The 20,574-nt window shown below is 45.1% G+C and overlaps 1 protein-coding gene across 4 annotated transcripts in view; it reads left to right on the plus strand.

The window, feature by feature from the left end:
* Window positions 1-753: 753 nt before the first annotated feature.
* Window positions 754-20,574, plus strand: part of LOC149444142 (uncharacterized) — a 114,562-nt gene continuing 94,741 nt past the window's right edge. For 2 of the 4 annotated variants that reach the window (XR_016306552.1, XM_089654899.1), the window contains exons 1-3: window positions 754-1,073; window positions 10,244-10,354; window positions 13,320-13,395. Coding sequence is in view for 3 of the 4 variants with exons in the window: in XM_089654899.1 (XP_089511025.1) it covers window positions 1,037-1,073; window positions 10,244-10,354; window positions 13,320-13,395 (224 nt within the window). In the remaining variant the exon portion in view is untranslated. Of the gene's footprint in view, window positions 1,074-10,243; window positions 10,355-13,319; window positions 13,396-18,472; window positions 18,654-20,574 lie in introns of those variants that run through there. The other 2 variants (XM_089654897.1, XM_089654898.1) reach the window with 2 other exon arrangements.

A 20,574-nucleotide genomic window follows, 5' to 3' on the forward strand; every position in this document is an offset into this window, starting at 1 on the left:
TTTCACCCCGGGCACATCAAGCCAGACTTTGAAATCGTGCGACTTACAGTGAAGTCAGCCGATTTCAAAGTCAGGTGACCTGCCAATTTCTGGTGCGATTTGCAAGACATCTGACACAGATGTCTACACAAATCGCACAGAAAGTAGTGCAGGTACTACTTTAGAAAATGGAGCGGCCCTGACTAAGTCAGAACCGCACCAATATGACCACTGCAATTGCGGACAATAGGGTGCGACTTGGCATTCGATTTGCAAATGGCGTGGCATGCAAATCACATGCCAATTCGCATCTAGTGTGCTTGGAGACTTAGTGCCCGGTCATACCGCTGCGATTTCAGGTGCGACTTGGGAATTGAAATTGCTGCTGAAATCGCATCTAATGAAAGTGAATGTCAGTGTCCTAACCTGTGCGATTTGATGCAGTGTGATTTCTAAAGTAGTTCTTGCATTACTTTTTCTGCAGTTTTGGTGTGATTACCCATACATAGAAGGGAAATCGCACTGCAAATCGCAAGAAATCCTTGAAAATCTTCACAAGTAGCAATAAGGTCTTCAAAAATTGCACGCAATTCGTGTGATATAAAATCGCAGCGATGTGACTGAAAATCGCGCCTGAATTTGCGCTCACATGCAAATCGCACGATATTAAATTGCGTGTGTGACCGGTGATCTGTCATTGTCATCCTCAGATGATGATAGCCCCTCCCCCCATGATACAGTCACCAATCACAGGAGCACCCTATAGACAGATGTCATTACACCGCCCTGTACAGACAGCGGGTGAAGCCAGCCTGACACCTGCTCTGGAATGCAGTAATCCAGCTCCCCCCCCCCCCGGGGGTAGGGCCATTGGAGCGGTCCGTATAGGTGCAGCGCTGACCACACCTCGGCCACCTCCACTCTGATCATAGCTCCCCACGGATCACTCCATTGCACAGGAGGAAGAGGGGGGTCAGCACTGTCGCTCAGCTGATGTCTGCAGGCTGGTTGAGTGTGATCTGCCGGCTGGAGGAGTGATCGGCTGTCCGGGAGGAGGATGGCAGCGAAGGAGCCTCTGCTGGCCACACTGAAAGGTCGGTGTATGGGGGGGACATATGACAGTGGGAGAGGAGGGGGCTGAGATGACAGGGGGAGGGGCTCTGTCACTATGGAGGGGAGTCTGCAGTCACCCAGCACTCCATTGTAAACTTCCTAGGGGCCCCTTCACACCAGAGTGTGGGGGCCCCATGTGCGATCCCCACACTGTACAGGCAGCGCACTCAGGCATCATTAGGACCTGGGTGACAGCGGGTGCGACTTGGCATGCGGTTTTCCATGCAAAATCGCACCCTATTGTCCGCAATTAAGGCAGTCATATCGGTGCGATTCCAACTTGGTCGGAGTCAGGGGTGCACTGACAACTCATGGGGCCCCCAGGCAATAGGGGATCATGGGGCCCCTGTGTCCTTGCCCAAACTCAAAAAAGCCTATGTAAAAGGTACCAGGGGCATCTCATGGGGCCCCCTACTGACCCCGAGCCCTCAGGCAGTGCCCGAGTTTCCAAATAGTCAGTCCGCCCCTGGTCGGAGTGCATGCAATACTTTATGTGCGACTTGTATAGGCATTTAGCCAGATGTCTTGCAAGTCGCACCCCAAGTGAATGACATCCGACTTTGAAATCGTGCGACTTCCAGATTTGAATGTTGGATCGGTGTGACCAGTGGGTAAGGCTTCCTTCACATCATCACGTAGCGGAACTTGACATCGCCGTTTTCACACAATTCTGCCTGCCATTTAAGTGTATGGGCTGCCATATGCGCTTTTGTCGCTCATAAATGCAACACTCAGGTGTGAATGGAGCCTTACACCCCTGACACACTGGGTGCGACTTGTGAATGGAGCCTTACACCCAGCTCACACGGGGTGCGACTTGTGAATGGAGCCTTACACCCAGCTCACAGGGGTGCGACTTGTGAATGGAGCCTTACACCCAGCTCACACGGGGTGCGACTTGTGAATGGAGCCTTACACCCAGCTCACACGGGGTGCGACTTGTGAATGGAGCCTTACACCCAGCTCACAGGGGTGCGACTTGTGAATGGAGCCTTACACCCAGCTCACACGGGGTGCGACTTGTGAATGGAGCCTTACACCCAGCTCACACGGGGTGCGACTTGTGAATGGAGCCTTACACCCAGCTCACACGGGGTGCGACTTGTGAATGGAGCCTTACACCCAGCTCACACGGGGTGCGACTTGTGAATGGAGCCTTACACCCAGCTCACACGGGGTGCGACTTGTGAATGGAGCCTTACACCCAGCTCACACGGGGTGCGACTTGTGAATGGAGCCTTACACCCAGCTCACACGGGGTGCGACTTGTGAATGGAGCCTTACACCCAGCTCACACTGGGTGCGACTTGTGAATGGAGCCTTACACCCCGGTCACACTGGGTGTGACTTGTGAATGGAGCCGTACACCCCGGTCACACTGGGTTTGACTTGTGAATGGAGCCTTACACCCCACTCACGCTGGGTGCGACTTGTGAATGGAGCATTACACCCTGCTCACGCTGGGTGCGACTTGCCATGTGATTTTTTTCCATGCCGTGCAACTTGAAAATCGCATGGCAAGTTACCCAATTAAAACCATCATAACGATCCGCATTCTGATTTGGTTGGAACCGCACCGATTTCTAAAGTAGAGCATGCATTACTTCAGGTGTGACTTGCATAGACATCGAGGCAGATATCTTGCAAGTCGCACCGCAAGTCGGAATGACATGTGACTTTGAAATTGGGGGATAATATCACATTTCTGAGATGTGCAGCAAAACGCACATTTTCAGTGGCTTTGCTGCACATTCCCGAAATGACTGGGTGTGAATGCAGCCTAGTCTCAATAGGCATTTTCAAATTGTGGGCGGAATCGCTGCTTTTGTGCCTGCGATTTGAAAACACGTGGAGGGACTAGGTTCACACCTAAGTATTTTGCAGAAATGCACAGCAGTCCATATAACATGAAGGGCAGCACAGTGGCTAAATGGTTAGCATTTCCGCCTGGCAGTACTAGGGTCGTTGTTTCGAACCCCAACCACAGTACCACCTGCCTGGAGTTTGCATGTTCTCCCTGTGCCTGCGTGGGTTTCCTCTGGGTACTCTGGTTTCCTCCCACACTCCAAAGACATGCTGGTGAATTAATTGGCTTCTGTCTAAATTGTCCCTTGTATATGTATGTATGAATGTGGGTTAGGGACCTTAGATTGTACACCCCTTGAGGGTTAGGGACTGATGTGAATGTACAATACATATATATGTAAATTGATGGCGCTATATAAGTACCTGAAATAAATAAATTACCTATGGGACACGTTCACATCTCTGCGTTTTCACCCGGTGCTTTTTTTGGAATGGGTCAAGGACTTTTTTTAAATACAAAACGTTGCATTTGGGTTCAATAGACTTCAGTGGAGACGCTGCAGAAATGCATGTAGTGCATTTTTGATGCGTTTTGTGTTTTAATCTGCCCATCAACAAGTCGGCAAAAAAACCCTGAAAAATTCGTAAAAAATGCGTCAACCGCATGTGCAAACATGCAAAATGCACCACAAAAAGCACTAGAACCGGATCGAACGCAAACTGCATAGGTGTGAACCTAGCTTTAAAATGTGAAAACATGCGTTTGTGCGGAAAAACGCCGCAATCGCAGCAAAAACACTGCGATCGCACAAACAAAATTGCAGGATTTTCACAGCACATTTTCAAAATTGCGGTAATTCACTTGCAGTTTGTGTGAACACCTCGGTCACAACAAACCCCGACTTTGAACTCTTGAGACTTACAGTGAAGTTGCACGATTTCAAAGTCAGATAACATGCTGATTTCAGGTGCGATTTGCGAGACATCTGATACAGATGTCGATAAAGTAATGCATGTACTGCTTTAGAAATCGGTGCGGCTCCCACCAAGTCAGAACCGCTCAGATATAACCTCTTGAATTGAGGACAATAGGGTGCGACTTGGCATATGAGTCGCAAGGCCTATAAATCGCATCCAGTGTAACTGGGAACTTACATCCTGGTCACATCGGGTGCGACTTGGCATGCGATTTCCCGTGTCCTGCAACTAGCAAATCATGACAAGTCACGCCTATGCATTACGACTTGGTCAGAGCCGCACCAATTTCTAAAGCAGTGCATGCACTACTTTTGGTGCGATTTGCATATGACCACTGTAATTGCGGACAATAGGGTGCAATTTACAAGTCACATGGCGTGCAAATCGCTTCACGTGATTTGTCAAGGTGCGGTTTGGCGTGTAACGATGGCGGCAGAATCTCATCTCGTTTGGGGTGCCATCAAGGGATAGTGCCTGCAATTCCAAATCACAAGATTGTGAACGGGAACTAATTGTTAATGGCACCCCAAATGCAACTAGAAAATGCAGTGCATTTGCGCCCAGGGGCGGACTGACAACTCATGGGGCCCCCGGGCAATAAGGGATAGTGGGGCCCCTGTGTCCTTGCCCAAACTCAAAAAAGCCTATGAAAAAGGTACCAGGGGCATCTCATGGGGCCCCCTACTGACCCCGGGCCCTCGGGCAGTGCCCGAGTTTGCAGATGGTCAGTCCGCCCCTGTTTGCGCCCACCAAATCGCATGGCACCATGGCACGATGCGATTTGGTGAGGTCTGATTTTAAACAATCGGGCCTGCCATGCTTTTTGCACATTCCCGTGTGACTGGAAGCCCACTGAAATGAATGGGCTGTCAGAAAGTGAATGCATGGGAATGTGCCAGAACCTGCCCAGCCTGGTGTGTAGTGCCCCTAGGCCTACAGGTGTGACCGCACACAGATTGGGCAGATAGTTCCCACGGGTGAGAAATGCCGAAAACAAGTCCCTGAGGGCCCATTCACATCACATGCAGCGGGATTGGCTGCATGCCTGTGGCACAGACAGTCCAGGGTGCCCTATGGGCATGGAGCACACTATGGGTGGGCAGTGGAGGGGACGAGTACTGGAGGGAGCTGGTATCTGCACTGAAATGGGCAGAAATGCAGCACAGTGCATGGGAGAGCCCAGAGGAGGGGGAGCGATCGGGAGACCTGCAGGGACCGCTGCATGCACACATTATACAGCCCCCTTTATGGTGACCATACAATCTGATTGTACAATCCCCTTTATGGTGACCCTACACTATATGATCTGATTGTACAATCCTCTTTGGTGGTCCTACACTATACAATCTGGTTGTACAATCCCCTTTATGGTGGTCCTACACTATACAATCTGATTGTACAGTCCCCTTTATGGTGACCATACACTATATAATCTGATTGTACAATCCCCTTTGCAGTGACCGTACAGCATACAATCTGATTGTATCCCCTTTATGGTGGTCCTACACTATAGAATCTGATTATAAAGTCCCCTTTTATGGTGGTCCTACACGATACAATCTGATTGTACAATCCCCTTTATGGTGATCATACAATCTGATTGTAAAATCCCCTTATTGGTGGTCATACACTATACAATCTGACACCAATATAGCGATCAGTGCTAATAAAAAGCACTGACACTGTACTAATGACACTGGGCAGTAAGCCCCGGTTCCCACTGATGCGGTGTGGAATCTGTAGCGTTTTCAGTGCGAATTCTGTACCGCATCACAATCGCACCCAATTCATGTGAACCGCTGAGGGAGTGTATGTTAAGTTAACGACACCCCGAAATCAGTCCGCAAAACGCGGTGTGATGTGCAGAATCGGATTGCATAGGTGTGAATACCCATGTGATCCGATTCTAGTGCGGACCAAAAAAGGGTCCTGCATGTTTTGGGTGCGGTGCGAATAGAGCCATACAATATGTATGACTCCGATCGCACCACACACAAATCGCATGTGATTTGCACAGGAATGCGGTGCGGTTCCTGTGCGAATCACATGCGATATACGGAGCCGCACGTATGTGAACCCGGGCTTAGTGGTTAACATCTGGGGCGATCAAAGGGTTAACTGTGTGCTGTGTGTGTGTGTTTCACTGTGTTTCACTGTGTCAGCGCTTTGCTTTGCTTTGTATAGCAGAGCCATATAAAGCAGTGTGCAGGAGCTGACAGTGGAGAGATCTGTATTGTTTACATACAGGTCTGTCCCCCCCCATCGGAGATACTCAGTGATCGCTGGGTGCCGGCCGGGACCTGCTGATTGACAGCTAAGGCCGCGAATGGCGGCGCGGGTAGTATATATACGTGATTGCGTCCTGTAGCAGTATCTCTGCTATAGGGCGGCGTTGAAGCGGTTAAAGCTTTCCTAGAACAGAAGGTGATCACGCCTCATTCCATCACCTATCCCAAAAATAGATGTCATTTCAGGACAGTGGGCGGGGCTACACAAATCATTGCTTCTCACCCTATTAGCTGGATTCACAATCAGAACTGCGGGTGTATAGTGCCGAATATTATAGGGGGCCATTTCTTCCAGACGGCATACAGCTGTTTCAGGCTTGTTGGCCGTCATCAGTGCAGTGTATGGAAATCATGACTTCTTTCTCAATCTGGGCTCCTCCAGGGCATAGGGTTCCTTGAGCAATGGGTAACCTCGGCCTTTCAGATGAGTAGCTGCCAATGACCTTTTGTAGCTATGTGTAAGGAAGAGGAGGACTTTGGTCCCCTAAGTGTGCCTCCACCCCCCTCCCTCTGGAGTGGCCCTCTTTGAACCCCTGGCACATACACAGATGTGCTGAAGGGCGATATGCTCTTGGGACCTGCCAAAGCCCTTCGACACATCTGTGCATGTGCTAGGTTACCCAATGCTTTTGCAGAAACATCCTGAGATGTACTGTCTTTGCACATACATGAGAGGAAGCGTGGTTCCGACGGCCATGTAGAGCCCTTTAGTACATCTACATGTGTGTGGAATTGAGTCATTCTCACCTAGGCTAGAAAAGAGGAAGTGCTGTCCTGCAGGACAAAAAAACTACAAAACACACTTGCTATTAAGGGTGGTAAAGCCCTGCAATTGAGCTGTGTTTTTACTGCCTCTCAACTGCTCCTCCTATTGCTACTGAGGCAACGGCTAGGGGAGTACACATGCTGATGTTGTGATGCCTTACTTCACGCCAGCGGCAGAAATGAGACCCCCCCCCCCCCCCACATTCAGGCGGTAAGGAGGTGATACACTGGGGTTTATTTACTAAAGCTGGTTCATTTAGAATCTCATGCACTTCTGCATGGAACCAATCAGCTTCCAGGTTTTATTGCCAAAGCTTAACATCGCTGACACCGGTGGCGGGGGTTATTGCGTCCGGTGGCGGGGGTTATTGCGTCCGGTGGCGGGGGTTATTGCGTCCGGTGGCGGGGGTTATTGCGTCCGCTGACGCCGTTGGCGGGGGTTATTGCGTCCGCTGACGCCGTTGGCAGGGGTTATTGCGTCCGCTGACGCCGTTGGCGGGGGTTATTGCGTCCGCTGACGCCGTTGGCGGGGGTTATTGCGTCCGCTGACGCCGTTGGCGGGGATTAATATTGCGTCCGCTGACGCCGGTGGCTGGGATTAATATTGCTTCCGCTGACGCCGATGGTGGGGGTTATTGCATCCGCTGACACCGATAACTGGGATTATTATTGCTTCCGTTGACACCGATGGCGGGGGTTATTGTGTCCGCTGACACCGATGGCTGGGATTATTATTGCTTCCGTTGACACCGATGGCGGGGGTTATTGCGTGACATTTTTGTTCTGATGCTTTAAAATTTAGTTTATTTAAACTGAAAGTTCCATAAAGCTTTAAATCTTAGTTAAAAAAAAAAAAAAAAAAAAAAGAAACCATATACTGCAGTCATGCATTACTAGAATATATTTTAAATGCCATTGATGGAAATACTTTGAGCCCGGGTTCACTCTGATGCAGTGCGGAATTCGCAGCGGTTTCTGTGCGAATTCGGCACCGCATCATAATCGCACCCCGTTCATGTGAACCGCTGCGGGTGTGTATGTTAGGTTAACAACACCCTAAAATCGGTTTGCAAAATGCGGTATGATGTGCAGAATTGGATCGCATGCGATCCGATTCTATGCACACAGAAAAAAAGAGTCCTGCACTATTTTGTTGCAGATGCGGTGTGATTAGAGCCATACAAAATGTATGGCTCAAATCGCCAAATCGCACCACACAGAATCCACATGTGATTTGCACAGGAATTCGATGTGGTTCCTGTGGGAATCAGATGTGATATGCCGCGCCACATCAGTGTGAACCCAGGCTGATGCTTTAGTCTTTGCCTCATGTAGACTCCTGTATTGCAGACTAGGAGAGGAAAATATGTTGACAGCATGTACTAACCCCCCCCCCCCCCACTCCCACTGTACTTCTCTCTGTGGGTGATGACCTGTCGCTGCCTTTGCAGCCGGTACAGCGGTCTGGGCATCATTGGTTGCCATAACAGATGTTCTGTAAGGACCCATGCAGACTTTTGCATTGTGGTGATGTGCGTTTTACCATGGATTACTACTAGCCATGATAACAGATAAAGCTACGTGTGCTGCATTGTGGTGACATTCATTCTGAATAGACCAGGTGCCTGTAGGCACTGCATTCTTCTTGTGATATCTGCTATTAAAAAAAAAAAATTGTGGTGCATTGGTAGCCTCTACAAAATTTTCTGGGCTATCTTAACAAGGGCAATTCTGAACAGACAGTGGATTCCTGTCGCATGAATCGCAGGCGTATGTGCACCTGGAACACTTATCTGAGTGTAGATGCTTCGCTCTACGCCTGTCATTCATTTGTTGTTCACATACACCTGTTATTCCTGTTGTAGGAATCTGCTGACGGTTCATAACACGTGAATGTTGCAAGGCATGTTAACATGGAAAATATTCAACGATAACACCCGTAGGGTAATACATTGGACTGGTCTGTCGCTTTTCTTCTTTGTGTCTGCTTTGGTTGCGGGACAAGTATTGGAATTCATATTAGAAGGGAAGGCCACCTGCTATAGATTACAGCACCTAGTATATTCTTAGCCTGGGTTCACACTTCTTTGGTGCGGCATATCGCATGTGATTCGCACAGGAATCGCATTGCATTCCTGTGCGAATCACATGTGAATTCTGTTCGGTGCAATTTGAGCCATACATTTTGTATGGCTCAAATCGAACTGCATCCACACCAAAAAGGTGCAGAACCCTTTTTCTTGGTCTGCACTAGAATCGGATCACTTGGGCATTCACACCCATGCTATCCGATTCTGAACATCTCATGGTGTTTTGTAAACCGATTTCAGGGTGTTATTAACTTAACATACACACCCGCAGCGGTTCGCATGAACGGGGTGCGATTGTGATGCGGTGCACAGAAACCGCTGTGTGAACCCAAGCTGAGACCAGCTGATTTCAGTGGCTTAAAAAAAAAAATTGCTGGCTGAAATGTTTAGGACTTATTTACACTTGTGGTCAGGGGTAAAAATAGGTGGTTGAGCTATGTTTTTACCACCCCATTTCCCCCATACGTTGCAAAGGCAGCTAGACAGGGTTGTACGCATGCTGCAGCCGCAATGCTGCGCTTTGCGGCCATGGCAGAAATAATAATCCCAGCAGCACTGAGTGTGACCCAGTCAAGTAAATAGGGTTGTACTTCCACCTCCTTTAAACCACATGCAGTGCCGGTGCTTGTGGTGTGGGCTTCACAGGGTTAAAACAGTAGTGAGGAGGCAACAAATCCGCTCCATGCTTGAAAAGCGATCCTCCACAGATTGTTTTTTAGAGGGGTGGTAATGTTTGCCACTAGTGTAAACTTTGCCTTACCGTTCCTTACCTATATAGAAAGGAGAGGAAAGTGCCATCACATTTGCGCCACATTGACCGAGTCAAGTAAGTCCTGCCAACTGAGGACAAGCCGGCATCCCACTGGCCCCCCGATTGAATATACAACTGTACAGAATAGTCCACGACATTCAGCCATCTATAGTTTGAAAATCTCAAACTGGGGTGGAAATGAATTGGTATAATAGTGGCTGTAATCGTTTTCTACAGCAGTTTGCGGCTTTGGGGTGGAATGCGAGTGACCGATTGCTCTGGTCTATTCAATCTCATAACTTTTTTTTACTTTGGTCTGATGGACATTATCAGGAATTACAACGTGGAAGCTCAGCACTATTACTTGTGTGGTTTAGCGGGCTCGTTAATTTTATAGATGTATTATTATACAGGATTTATATAGCGCCAACAGTTTGCTCAGCGCTTTACAATATAATGTATTTTCTTCGCAGTGTGCGTCCTTGAACTGCAGACGGCTGGTTCTGATACTATCACGGATGATTCCCCATGTGTGACTCCGCTGTGCGATGTCATCGAGATGATCCTGCGTAAAGGAATCAAGAGTAAGATGTCCAGAACAGATTGTCTACCTTAGAATTATCCCTTACTCCTAAAACCTAGCATTCCTATTTATAATTCTGAACTCTCTGATTGGATGAAGTGGAGAGGCGGGGTGGTGATGTCACAATCTCCTCCTTGTCCAATCAAAAAGTTTAAAATCTGACTCCAATATTTTTTGATCTAGGTTTAGATAGGACACATTTCAATTTCTGTAAGTTTTTAATTTTAGCTAAAGGACTGAATATTGCTCTATAATACGTATAAAATTCAACAAAGCCATCCACAACGCTGCCCCTAGCTACATCACCAACCTTAAACATGCACTGGTTACCCCCATTCTCAAAAAACCCTTTCTGGACCCCACCTGTCTGGATAACTTAAGACCCCTCTCCCTGCTCCCGTTTGCCTCCAAGCTTCTCGAGCGCCTTGTTCACAACCGTATGAACTGCTACCTCACCGACAACAACCTTCTTGATCCCCGACAGTTTGGCTTCCGCCAACAACATTCCACAGAAACTGCCCTACTAAAACTCACTAATGACCTACTAACTGCCGAAAGCAACGGCCATTACTCCATACTCATACTACTTGACCTTTCCGCTGCCTTTGACACAGTCGACCACCCGCTCCTCCTCAGTAAACTCCACTCCATCGGCCTCCGTGACTCTGCTCTCTCCTGGTTCGCCTCTTACTTTTCTCAGCTCACTTTCAGTGTCACATACAACTCCTCCGCTCCTCTCCCCTTTCTGTTGGGATACCCCAAGGTTCTGTCCTTGGGCCCCTCCTTTACTCTCTCTATACCTCCTCCCTGGGCCAATTGATAACCTCCCATGGCTTCCAATACCACCTCTATGCTCATGACACCCAGATCTATCTCTCCACTCCCCAGCTCACCCCCTCAAACTCCTCATGTATCACAAATCTAAGCGACATATCAGCATGGATGTCACATCACTACCTTAAATTCAATATTCCAAAACTGAGCTTGTAATATTTCCTCCCCCCCGATCCCCCTCTCACGACTTTATCATTAAGATCAACAGCACAACCATTGGTCCTTCCCCTCATGCCAGGGTGCTAGGTGTAATCCTAGACTCTGACCTCTCCTTTGGGCCCCACATCCACTCGCTGGCTAAATCCTGCCGCCTCAACCTCCAGAACATTTCCAAATTCCACCCCTTTCTGACCAATGACACCACAAAACAACTTATCCACGCCTTGGTTATATCCCACCTTGATTACTGCAACTTCCTCCTCACTGGTCTATGGTTACACAGGCTATCCCCCCTTCATTCTATTATAAATGCTGCTGCTAGACTCATACACCTTACCAACTGATCAGCAACTGCTGCCCCTCTCTGCCAATCCCTTCACTGGCTTCCACTAACCCAACGTATAAAATTCAAAATACTAACCACAGCTTACAAAGCCATCCACAACACTGCCCCTAGCTACATCACCAACCTCATCTGCAGATATAGCCCAAATCGCCCACTCTGCTTCTCCCAAGACATCTTCCTCTCTAGCTCCCTCATCACCTCCTCCCACGCTCACCTCCAGGACTTCTCCAGAGCCTCTCCCATCCTCTGGAACTCCCTACCACAATATGTCCGTTCAGCCCCCACCCAGTCTGCCTGTAGGCGAGCTTTGAAAACTCACTTATTCAGGGAAGCCTACCCCACCTCCACCTAAGAACTGTACTTGAATCATCTCCACCTGATCATCCCCTGCAGCTATCAACTTTTGTATCATCTCCCCCTTACTTTAGATTGTAAGTTCCACGAGCCGGGCCCTCCTATTCCTTCTGTACTGAAATGTATTGTAATTGTACTGTCTCCCTTGTATTGTAAAGTGCTGCGCAAATTGTTGGCGCTATATCAATCCTGTATAATAATTGCTCACCGCCCAATGCAGTCATATTGTATGCAGAGGAATCATAGATTTTGGTGCTGACCATGAATTGCTTGGAAGGAGCCATCCTGGTAACATTAAAGTGTTACTAAACTCCAGACCCTGCATTCACTATATCTGCTCTCCCCCAGTACACACGACATGGAAATGCAATAATTTTAGTAAACAAACTACTAAATACCTTTTCTTATCAGCAGTATATAGCAGTCTTGTGACTTCTATCAGTGTCCAGCTGAGCACTGGTTAACCTTGTAGGAGGAGTTTTCTTTCTGCTCTAGGAGGATGCAGAGCCTCTGACCTCTGTCAGCACAGGGCCAATCAGCACAGTCCAGAACACATGCACTCTCTCAAGAAAAAAAAAAACCTGTCTAGCAAAACACACCAAACTGAGCATGTGCAGAGTTTCTCCACATGATATGTCTTATCAGGGGATAAGAGTGGGACACTGGAAGAAGGAGAGGATCAGAGAAGACAGCCTTTTTACACAATGCAGCAGATTAACCCCTTAGGTTAATCTGAGTATATCAAGCATGCTTTACCACATATACAGGTTGAGTATATCAAGCATGCTTTACCACATATACAGACTGATTTTACTGTGTTGGGTTCAGTAACACTTTACTTTAATTCCCAATTAAATTGTTCTTTCAGTACTAGTGGTTTATATTTGGCTGGCCAGAGATAGATAGAATTTAGAATGAAAGTTCTTAGGAAAATTCTCAAAACATTCAATTTGAAAGCGTTTATATACGTTCAACATTTGATTCTGGAGAGAATGGATTTTACCAGATGAAAACCCACATGCACTGTTAGAAATTCTTTCATTCAATAAGTTTTCCATCCTGCTCCTTTGAATTGTCTTGTCACTTCAGTCGAAAACGATTGTCTATTTGATCCCTCCAATGATTAGAAAAACAAACAAACTTTCTTGGAACATTCCTTTTCTAAGAATTTTCCTTCAAAATTCTACCCATCTATGGCCAACTTCATAATCCTAAAAATGAATAGGATATATATAGTACATTTTTATTTTTATACCTTTTTTGTTTCTTCCAGGTGGGGTTATGGGGTTAAGAAGAAGAGATTACTGGCACTGGATAGAGGATCTTCCTCAGCAGGATACCTGTGGCAGGTGTGAACCAAAACGTGGCATGGTTGGTAACCATTGATGGAGGGCAGTTCAGCGTGTGAAGGCGATTTCCACAGGTCCGAGAGTCAATTACATAAGCCAAGGCTTAGCCCCGGTTCACATCATAGCTCACATGTGAATTGTACAGGAACTGCACTGCATTTCAAATGTGATTCATTTTGAGTATGCTCAATTCACACCGCATAGCACCTAAATACATGCATGCACTTTTTCTTGATCCCCACTGCAAATGGTTTGCTTAGTCGTGTACCATATCATCATATAGCATTTGCAACGTCATTCACATTGTATTGACACTCACAGCAAGTCAGAAAAAAAAGTGTGATTGTAATGCGGTGTGGGAAATGCACAGCGATTGCTGCGTTTCCCGCACTACATGTGTGTTTTGGCAATACTTTATTGCCAAACGTATTGGGCCAGCCCTCCAAATCATTGGATTCAGATGTTCCAATCACCTCTGGCCACAGGTGTATAAAATCAAGCACCTAGGCATGCAGACTGCTTCTACAAACATTTGTGAAAGAATGGGTCACTCTCAGGAGCTCAGTGAATTCAAGCGTGGTATCGTGATAGGTTGCCACCTGTGCAATAAGTCCATCTGTGACATTTCCTTGCTACTAAATATTCCACAGTCAACTGTTCGTGGTATTATAACAAAGTGGAAGGAACTGGGAACAACAGAAACTCAGCCACAAAGTGGTAGGCCACGTAAAATGACAGAGCGGGGTCAGTGCATGCTGAAGGCGCACAGTGCACAGAAGTCGCCAACTGTCTGCAGAGTCAATAGCTAAAGACCTCATGTGGCCTTCAGATTAGCACAACAGTGCATAGAGAGCTTCATGGAATGGGTTTGCATGGCCGAGCAGCTGCATCCAAGCCTTAAATCACCAAGTGCAATGCAAAGTGTCAAATGCAGAGGTGTAAAGCACGTCACCACTGGACTTTAGAGCAGTGGAGACATGTTCTCTGGAGTGATGAATCGCGCTTCTCTGTCTGGCAATCTGATGGATGTGTCTGAGTTTGGCGGTTGCCAGGAGAACGGTACTTGCCTGACTGCATTGTTACAAGTATAAAGTTTGGTGGAGGGGGGATTATGGTGTGGGGTTGATTTTCATTGGTTGGGCTTGGCCCCCTAGTTCCAGTGAAGGGAACACCTTTGGGATGAATTAGAGCCGAAACTGTGAGCCTGGCCTTTTCGTCTGACATCAGTGCCTGACCTCACAAATGCGCTTCTGGAAGAATGGTCAAACCTTCCCATAGACACACTCCTAAACCTTGTGGACAGCCTTCCCAGAAGAGTTGAAGCTGTTATAGATGCAAAAGGTGGGCCAACTCAATATTGAACCCTACGGACTAAGACTGGGACGCCAGTCAAGTTCATGTGTTTGTAAAGGCAGGCCGACCAAAACCTTTGACAATATACTGTGTGTGTATGTATGTATTTATGTGCATGTATATATGTGTTCCTTTAATTTTTTTGAGCAGTGTGTGTGTGTATATGTGTATGTGTATATGTGTATATATATATATATATATATATATATATATAAATACACACACTTTTTAGTCAGAGTATAGCATCAAGTCAGGTAAACATCTGGGATATTTGTATGGTCAGTTAAACAGCGGGGAGGTGTTCATAATCAGTTTCAGCTGCTTTGATGTTAATTAAATCAACAACAGGTGCACTAGATGGGCAACACTGAGGTGACCCCCAAAACAGGAATGGTTTTCCAGGTGGAGGCCAGTGACATTTTTTTCCCTACTCCATCTTTCCGGACTTTTTTTTTTTTTCACTAGTTTTGCATTTGGCTAGGGTCAGTGTCACTACTGGTAGTATGAGGTGATACCTGGACCCTACAGAGGTTGCACAGGCAGTCCAACTCCTCCAGGATGGCACATCAATACGTGTCATTGCCAGAAGGTTTGCTGTGTCTCCCAGCACAGTCTCAAGAGCATGGAGGAGATTCCAGGAGACAGACATTTACTCTAGGAGAGCTGGACAGGGCTGTAGAAGGTCCTTAACCCATTAGCAAGACTGGTATCTGCTCCTTTAGACAATGCCTGGCCTCATGTGGTGAGAGTATGCAGGCAGTTCCTGAAGGATGAAGGAATTGATACCATTGAATGGCCCCCACGCTCGCCTGACCTAAATCCAGTAGAACACCTCTGGGATATCATGTTTCGATCCATCCAACGCCACCAGGTTGCACCTCAGACTGTCCAGGAGCTCAGTGATGCCCAGGTCCAGATCTGGGAGGAAATACCCCAGGACTCCATCCATTGTCTCATTAGGAGCATGCCCCGACGTTGTCAGGCATGCATACAAGCATGTGGGGGCCATACAAACTACTGAGTACCATTTTGAGTTGCTGCAATGAAATTTCAGCAAAATGGACTAGCCTGCTGCATCATTTTTTTCACTTTGATTTTCTGGGTGTCTTTGAATTCAGTCTTCTGTAGGTTGATAATTTTCATTTCCATCAAATGATGGGGCATCCTTACGTTCCTATTTTCCCCATTGAGAACTGATGTGTTTTCAAAGTGTCCCTTTTATTTTCTGGAGCTGTGTGTAATATATATATATATATATATATATATATATATAAAATAAGTATAAATCAGCACACACATATATATATATATATATATATATATATATAAAATGCTCAAGAAATCCCTTAAAGTCATATCAATATCCTTCCCCTGAAGTACTAATAAAATATATATTCATTGACTTAAACCCAAAAACCCACAATTATAGTGAAAAGATCAAAACCCAAAGAGATTACCCAAAAAATAAAAAATATCAAATATATATAAAAGAACAAAAATAAATAAAGTCCCAATATGCAAAGTGTCCAAACAATGTGTCCAAACAAAGATCAATTTCTTGATAGGAAACCGCTTCCTACTCCACTGAAGAAGATGCAAATCAATCACAGGTGCTCTTCAAATACCTCAAAAAACAAAATCTCAACATAGTATATTACCTTTTAAATCCCAGAACTAAAGTGCCACACGTGTATCATGCAAAAAAAACACTCCAGTGTCACAGCACTCGTGAGAGGAAAAAAAAAAAAAAAAATTTAAATTTTAAATATCACTGCAAACTATATATAAAGTGCATAATTACCCTTAAACAAACAAATTCCAGTTTGTAATCAACCACATATGTACAGAGTGTCCTTAGATTGGTATCCTCTTGTTCCTCAGGACCTCACAAACAGACCAGGAATCAGTATGTGAATTATAATCATATATAAAAACGATAAGATCAGCAAGACAGCATCCAACTCCTCATGCCCAGTATGCGATCCCCTTTCTGTGTGTAGAGGGTCTCCCGATCACCAGGTAATTCCCCCTTGCTACTCCTATCCAGCACTATCACTTTGTAGCTCTGGGGGACACCTGAAGTGCACCATTACTCTCCAGACCTCCAACACACAGGGATTCCAGAATCCAAAATGGCTGCCGCAGCACTTCTGGGAACGTCACGTGCCCTGGACGCGTTTCGTCTCTTCTGGACTTTGTCAACAAGGATACGGACATAAGGTTCCAGTTCTTTAAGTACCCACTCCTAACCTGGCGGAAATACCTCAGCGGCCATCTTACAAAGTGGAAAATTGAGATGAATGACTACCACAGCTGATATACCATGCTAGATAGTCATCCCCACCCCATAGCTCTCATCCCTAAGTTAACCTCAAGCCATACTTCAGTCCCAAGGATAATTAAACCACCTGCAACCATTTTGGAAACTGAAAGAACAATTTTAAATAACCATAAGGTCGGGGGTAACACCACCCCTTCACCATTGATTATAAAAATCTACAAATAATAAAATCATTCACAAAAATTATAAAATATTAAAGAATATAAGAAGTACATGCTAAAAAATCTAAATTAAAATAAAAAAAAAAAAAAAAAAAAATTACATTTAAAAAAAAAAAAAAAAAAAATTAAAATTACAAATCAGAAATAAAACAATTTAAATCCAAATCAATATTAAGACCCCTAGGTTTCAAGGTATTAAGTTTAAAGATCCAAAAAGTTTCTTTCATTACGGGATATTTCCTGTACTTTATTACATCCCCTCCAATGAGTATCAAGAATATCAATACCACAAAAACTCAGAACACTAGGATCCGAATTGTGAAAATCACGGAAATGCTTTGAAACACTATGTTCCTTCCTTCCTTTTTTTATGTTCCCCGCATGTTCTTTAAGTCGAATTTTAAGATCTCTTTTCGTTCTACCCACGTATTGGATTTTACAGGGACATTCCAACAAGTTGGTGACATACTTCCTATTGCATGTTATAAACTTCTTGATCATAAACTCCTCCCCCGTAACTGTAGATTTAAGTGTGGAGATCTTTTTCACTTTAATACCAGTCGTTTTACATATCCTACACTTCCTACATGGGAAGAAACCTGTTAATCCAAACATCCGTGATTTTCTAGGGAGGGAGATAATCCCTTTTACTAATAGGCCCCTCAAGTTATCACTTTTTCTATATATAAACGAAGGTTTCTCAGGTAGCGTCTTGGCTAGAATATCATCTTTGTGTAACATCGGCCAATATTTTCTAATGACATTCTCCACTTCCCTATACTGGCAACTAAATTTGGAGATAAAAGCATATTCCATTGAACTTTTCCCCTCCCTCCTTTTTTTCTTAATATTTCTCTTCTCCTTCCCATCTCCTAAATACTTTCTACTTACTGCATATCTCATCTTCTCTAGAGAATCCTGATCATACCCTTTAGCAACAAAACGTTCCTTATTATATTCCTTAATATATATGAGAGCTATGGGGTGGGGATGACTATCTAGCATGATATATCAGCTGTGGTAGTCATTCATCTCAATTTTCCACTTTGTAAGATGGCCGCTGAGGTATTTCCGCCAGGTTAGGAGTGGGTACTTAAAGAACTGGAACCTTATGTCCGTATCCTTGTTGACAAAGTCCAGAAGAGACGAAACGCGTCCAGGGCACGTGACGTTCCCGGAAGTGCTGCGGCAGCCATTTTGGATTCTGGAATCCCTGTGTGTTGGAGGTCTGGAGAGTAACGGTGCACTTCAGGTGTCCCCCAGAGCTACAAAGTGATAGTGCTGGATAGGAGTAGCAAGGGGGAATTACCTGGTGATCGGGAGACCCTCTACACACAGAAAGGGGATCGCATACTGGGCATGAGGAGTTGGATGCTGTCTTGCTGATCTTATCGTTTTTATATGTAAGTGGCTACAATAAATTTTATAAATGATTATAATTCACATACTGATTCCTGGTCTGTTTGTGAGGTCCTGAGGAACAAGAGGATACCAATCTAAGGACACTCTGTACATATGTGGTTGATTACAAACTGGAATTTGTTTGTTTAAGGGTAATTATGCACTTTATATATAGTTTGCAGTGATATTTAAAATTTAAATTTTTTTTTTTTTTTTTTTTTTTTCTCTCACGAGTGCTGTGACACTGGAGTGTTTTTTTTGCATGATACACGTGTGGCATTTTAGTTCTGGGATTTAAAAGGTAATATACTATGTTGAGATTTTGTTTTTTGAGGTATTTGAAGAGCACCTGTGATTGATTTGCATCTTCTTCAGTGGAGTAGGAAGCGTCTTCCTATCAAGAAATTGATCTTTGTTTGGACACATTGTTTGGACACTTTGCATATTGGGACTTTATTTATTTTTGTTCTTTTATATATATATTTGATATTTTTTATTTTTTGGGTAATCTCTTTGGGTTTTGATCTTTTCACTATAATTGTGGGTTTTTGGGTTTAAGTCAATGAATATATATTTTATATATATATATATATATGTATGTGTAAAGTGAAAAAATTGTGTGCTGCCAAATATATCAAGAACAAAACACAAATGAATGCAAGCTGCTGCATATAATGCGTGTTCGTCACATGTGAAGAATAGAAAACTAGTGTGTAGAGTTGCGCTGCTCCAAAATCATTAAAACATAAAAACCATAACAAAAAGTCCAAAACCACATATGTGAAACTTAAACGTGAAAGTCCAAAAGAAAGAAAGTGAAGGAAAAACAACTCTTCAGCAAATCTTGACGTAAAAAAAAAAATGTTTCTACTGGCGAGAGAGCCCACAATCCCGGTGCTGTAAATCTTTAAATGGTATAGACCACCACGGTGAGCATGTAATATAGGTGGACCCTCACTTCCATGTGTGGACTCGTATAAGAAACAGGGCAACCAGGCATCTCCCCTGCTAGTGGGGGGTAAAATAAAGATCTCTCTTCTATGGATAATCCTCCCCTCATATATGGCCACTGTATCATCCAAAAGGACCTTTTAGCGGTATAGCTAAAAACTCATTAAAAGTTTATTAAAATACACTTACATGGTAACATTAATAGAAAACGCAGTATAAAAGTAGTGGTAAAGATGTAACAATGCACCAAGCTGTGTCTCCTACTGTGCTGATGGCGTTCTGGCTCTGACATCACCACGCTCCTCCCCATGCGTATCGTCACGCACCACGTGAATTCACGCAGACTTCACCTACTTCACCCAGACTAACTATGTGACTATATAGAATAAAGTAAGGTGCAGCGCTAAAATGTTATGTTAAGATATATGGACATGTAATATTCAAACATCTTCATATAAAAAATACAATAAAATAACATAAACCGATATCAAGGTGCAAGTAAAAACGTCACCTAATGGTGACTATAGGTGATTGGGCACTAGACCAAATGGTAAGCAGCAAGAAAAAATACGGACCCATACATATGCAAATGGCCGCCGGGGCCCTCGTGGCGCCGGTCGGCGTGACGTCGTACCGCTGTCAGGCAGCGGCAACAGCGGTGTGACGTCACGCCGACCGGCGCCACGAGGGCCCCGGCGGCCATTTGCATATGTATGGGTCAGTATTTTTTCTTGCTCCTTCCTGTACCTTTTTGGAATAAACACTCCTTACCATAAGGATATCACACTATCTGGCCTCCTTTTGTTCTTTGAGCTCTGGTGGGAGCCATTTACACCTGCAGAGTGGCTATTTCCAAACGTGGCAGCACTACCAAGCAGTGAGGGGCATTTGACCAGATCTGACCAGACCCACATAAGGATCCTTGATGTCCTGAGATTATCTACCCTAAATGCGCATTGAGATTGCGTATCT

This window comes from Staurois parvus, unplaced genomic scaffold, assembly GCF_062004578.1.
Source record: "Staurois parvus isolate SC_StPar_1 unplaced genomic scaffold, SC_StPar_1.0 ptg000813l, whole genome shotgun sequence".
NCBI lineage: Eukaryota > Metazoa > Chordata > Amphibia > Anura > Ranidae > Staurois > Staurois parvus.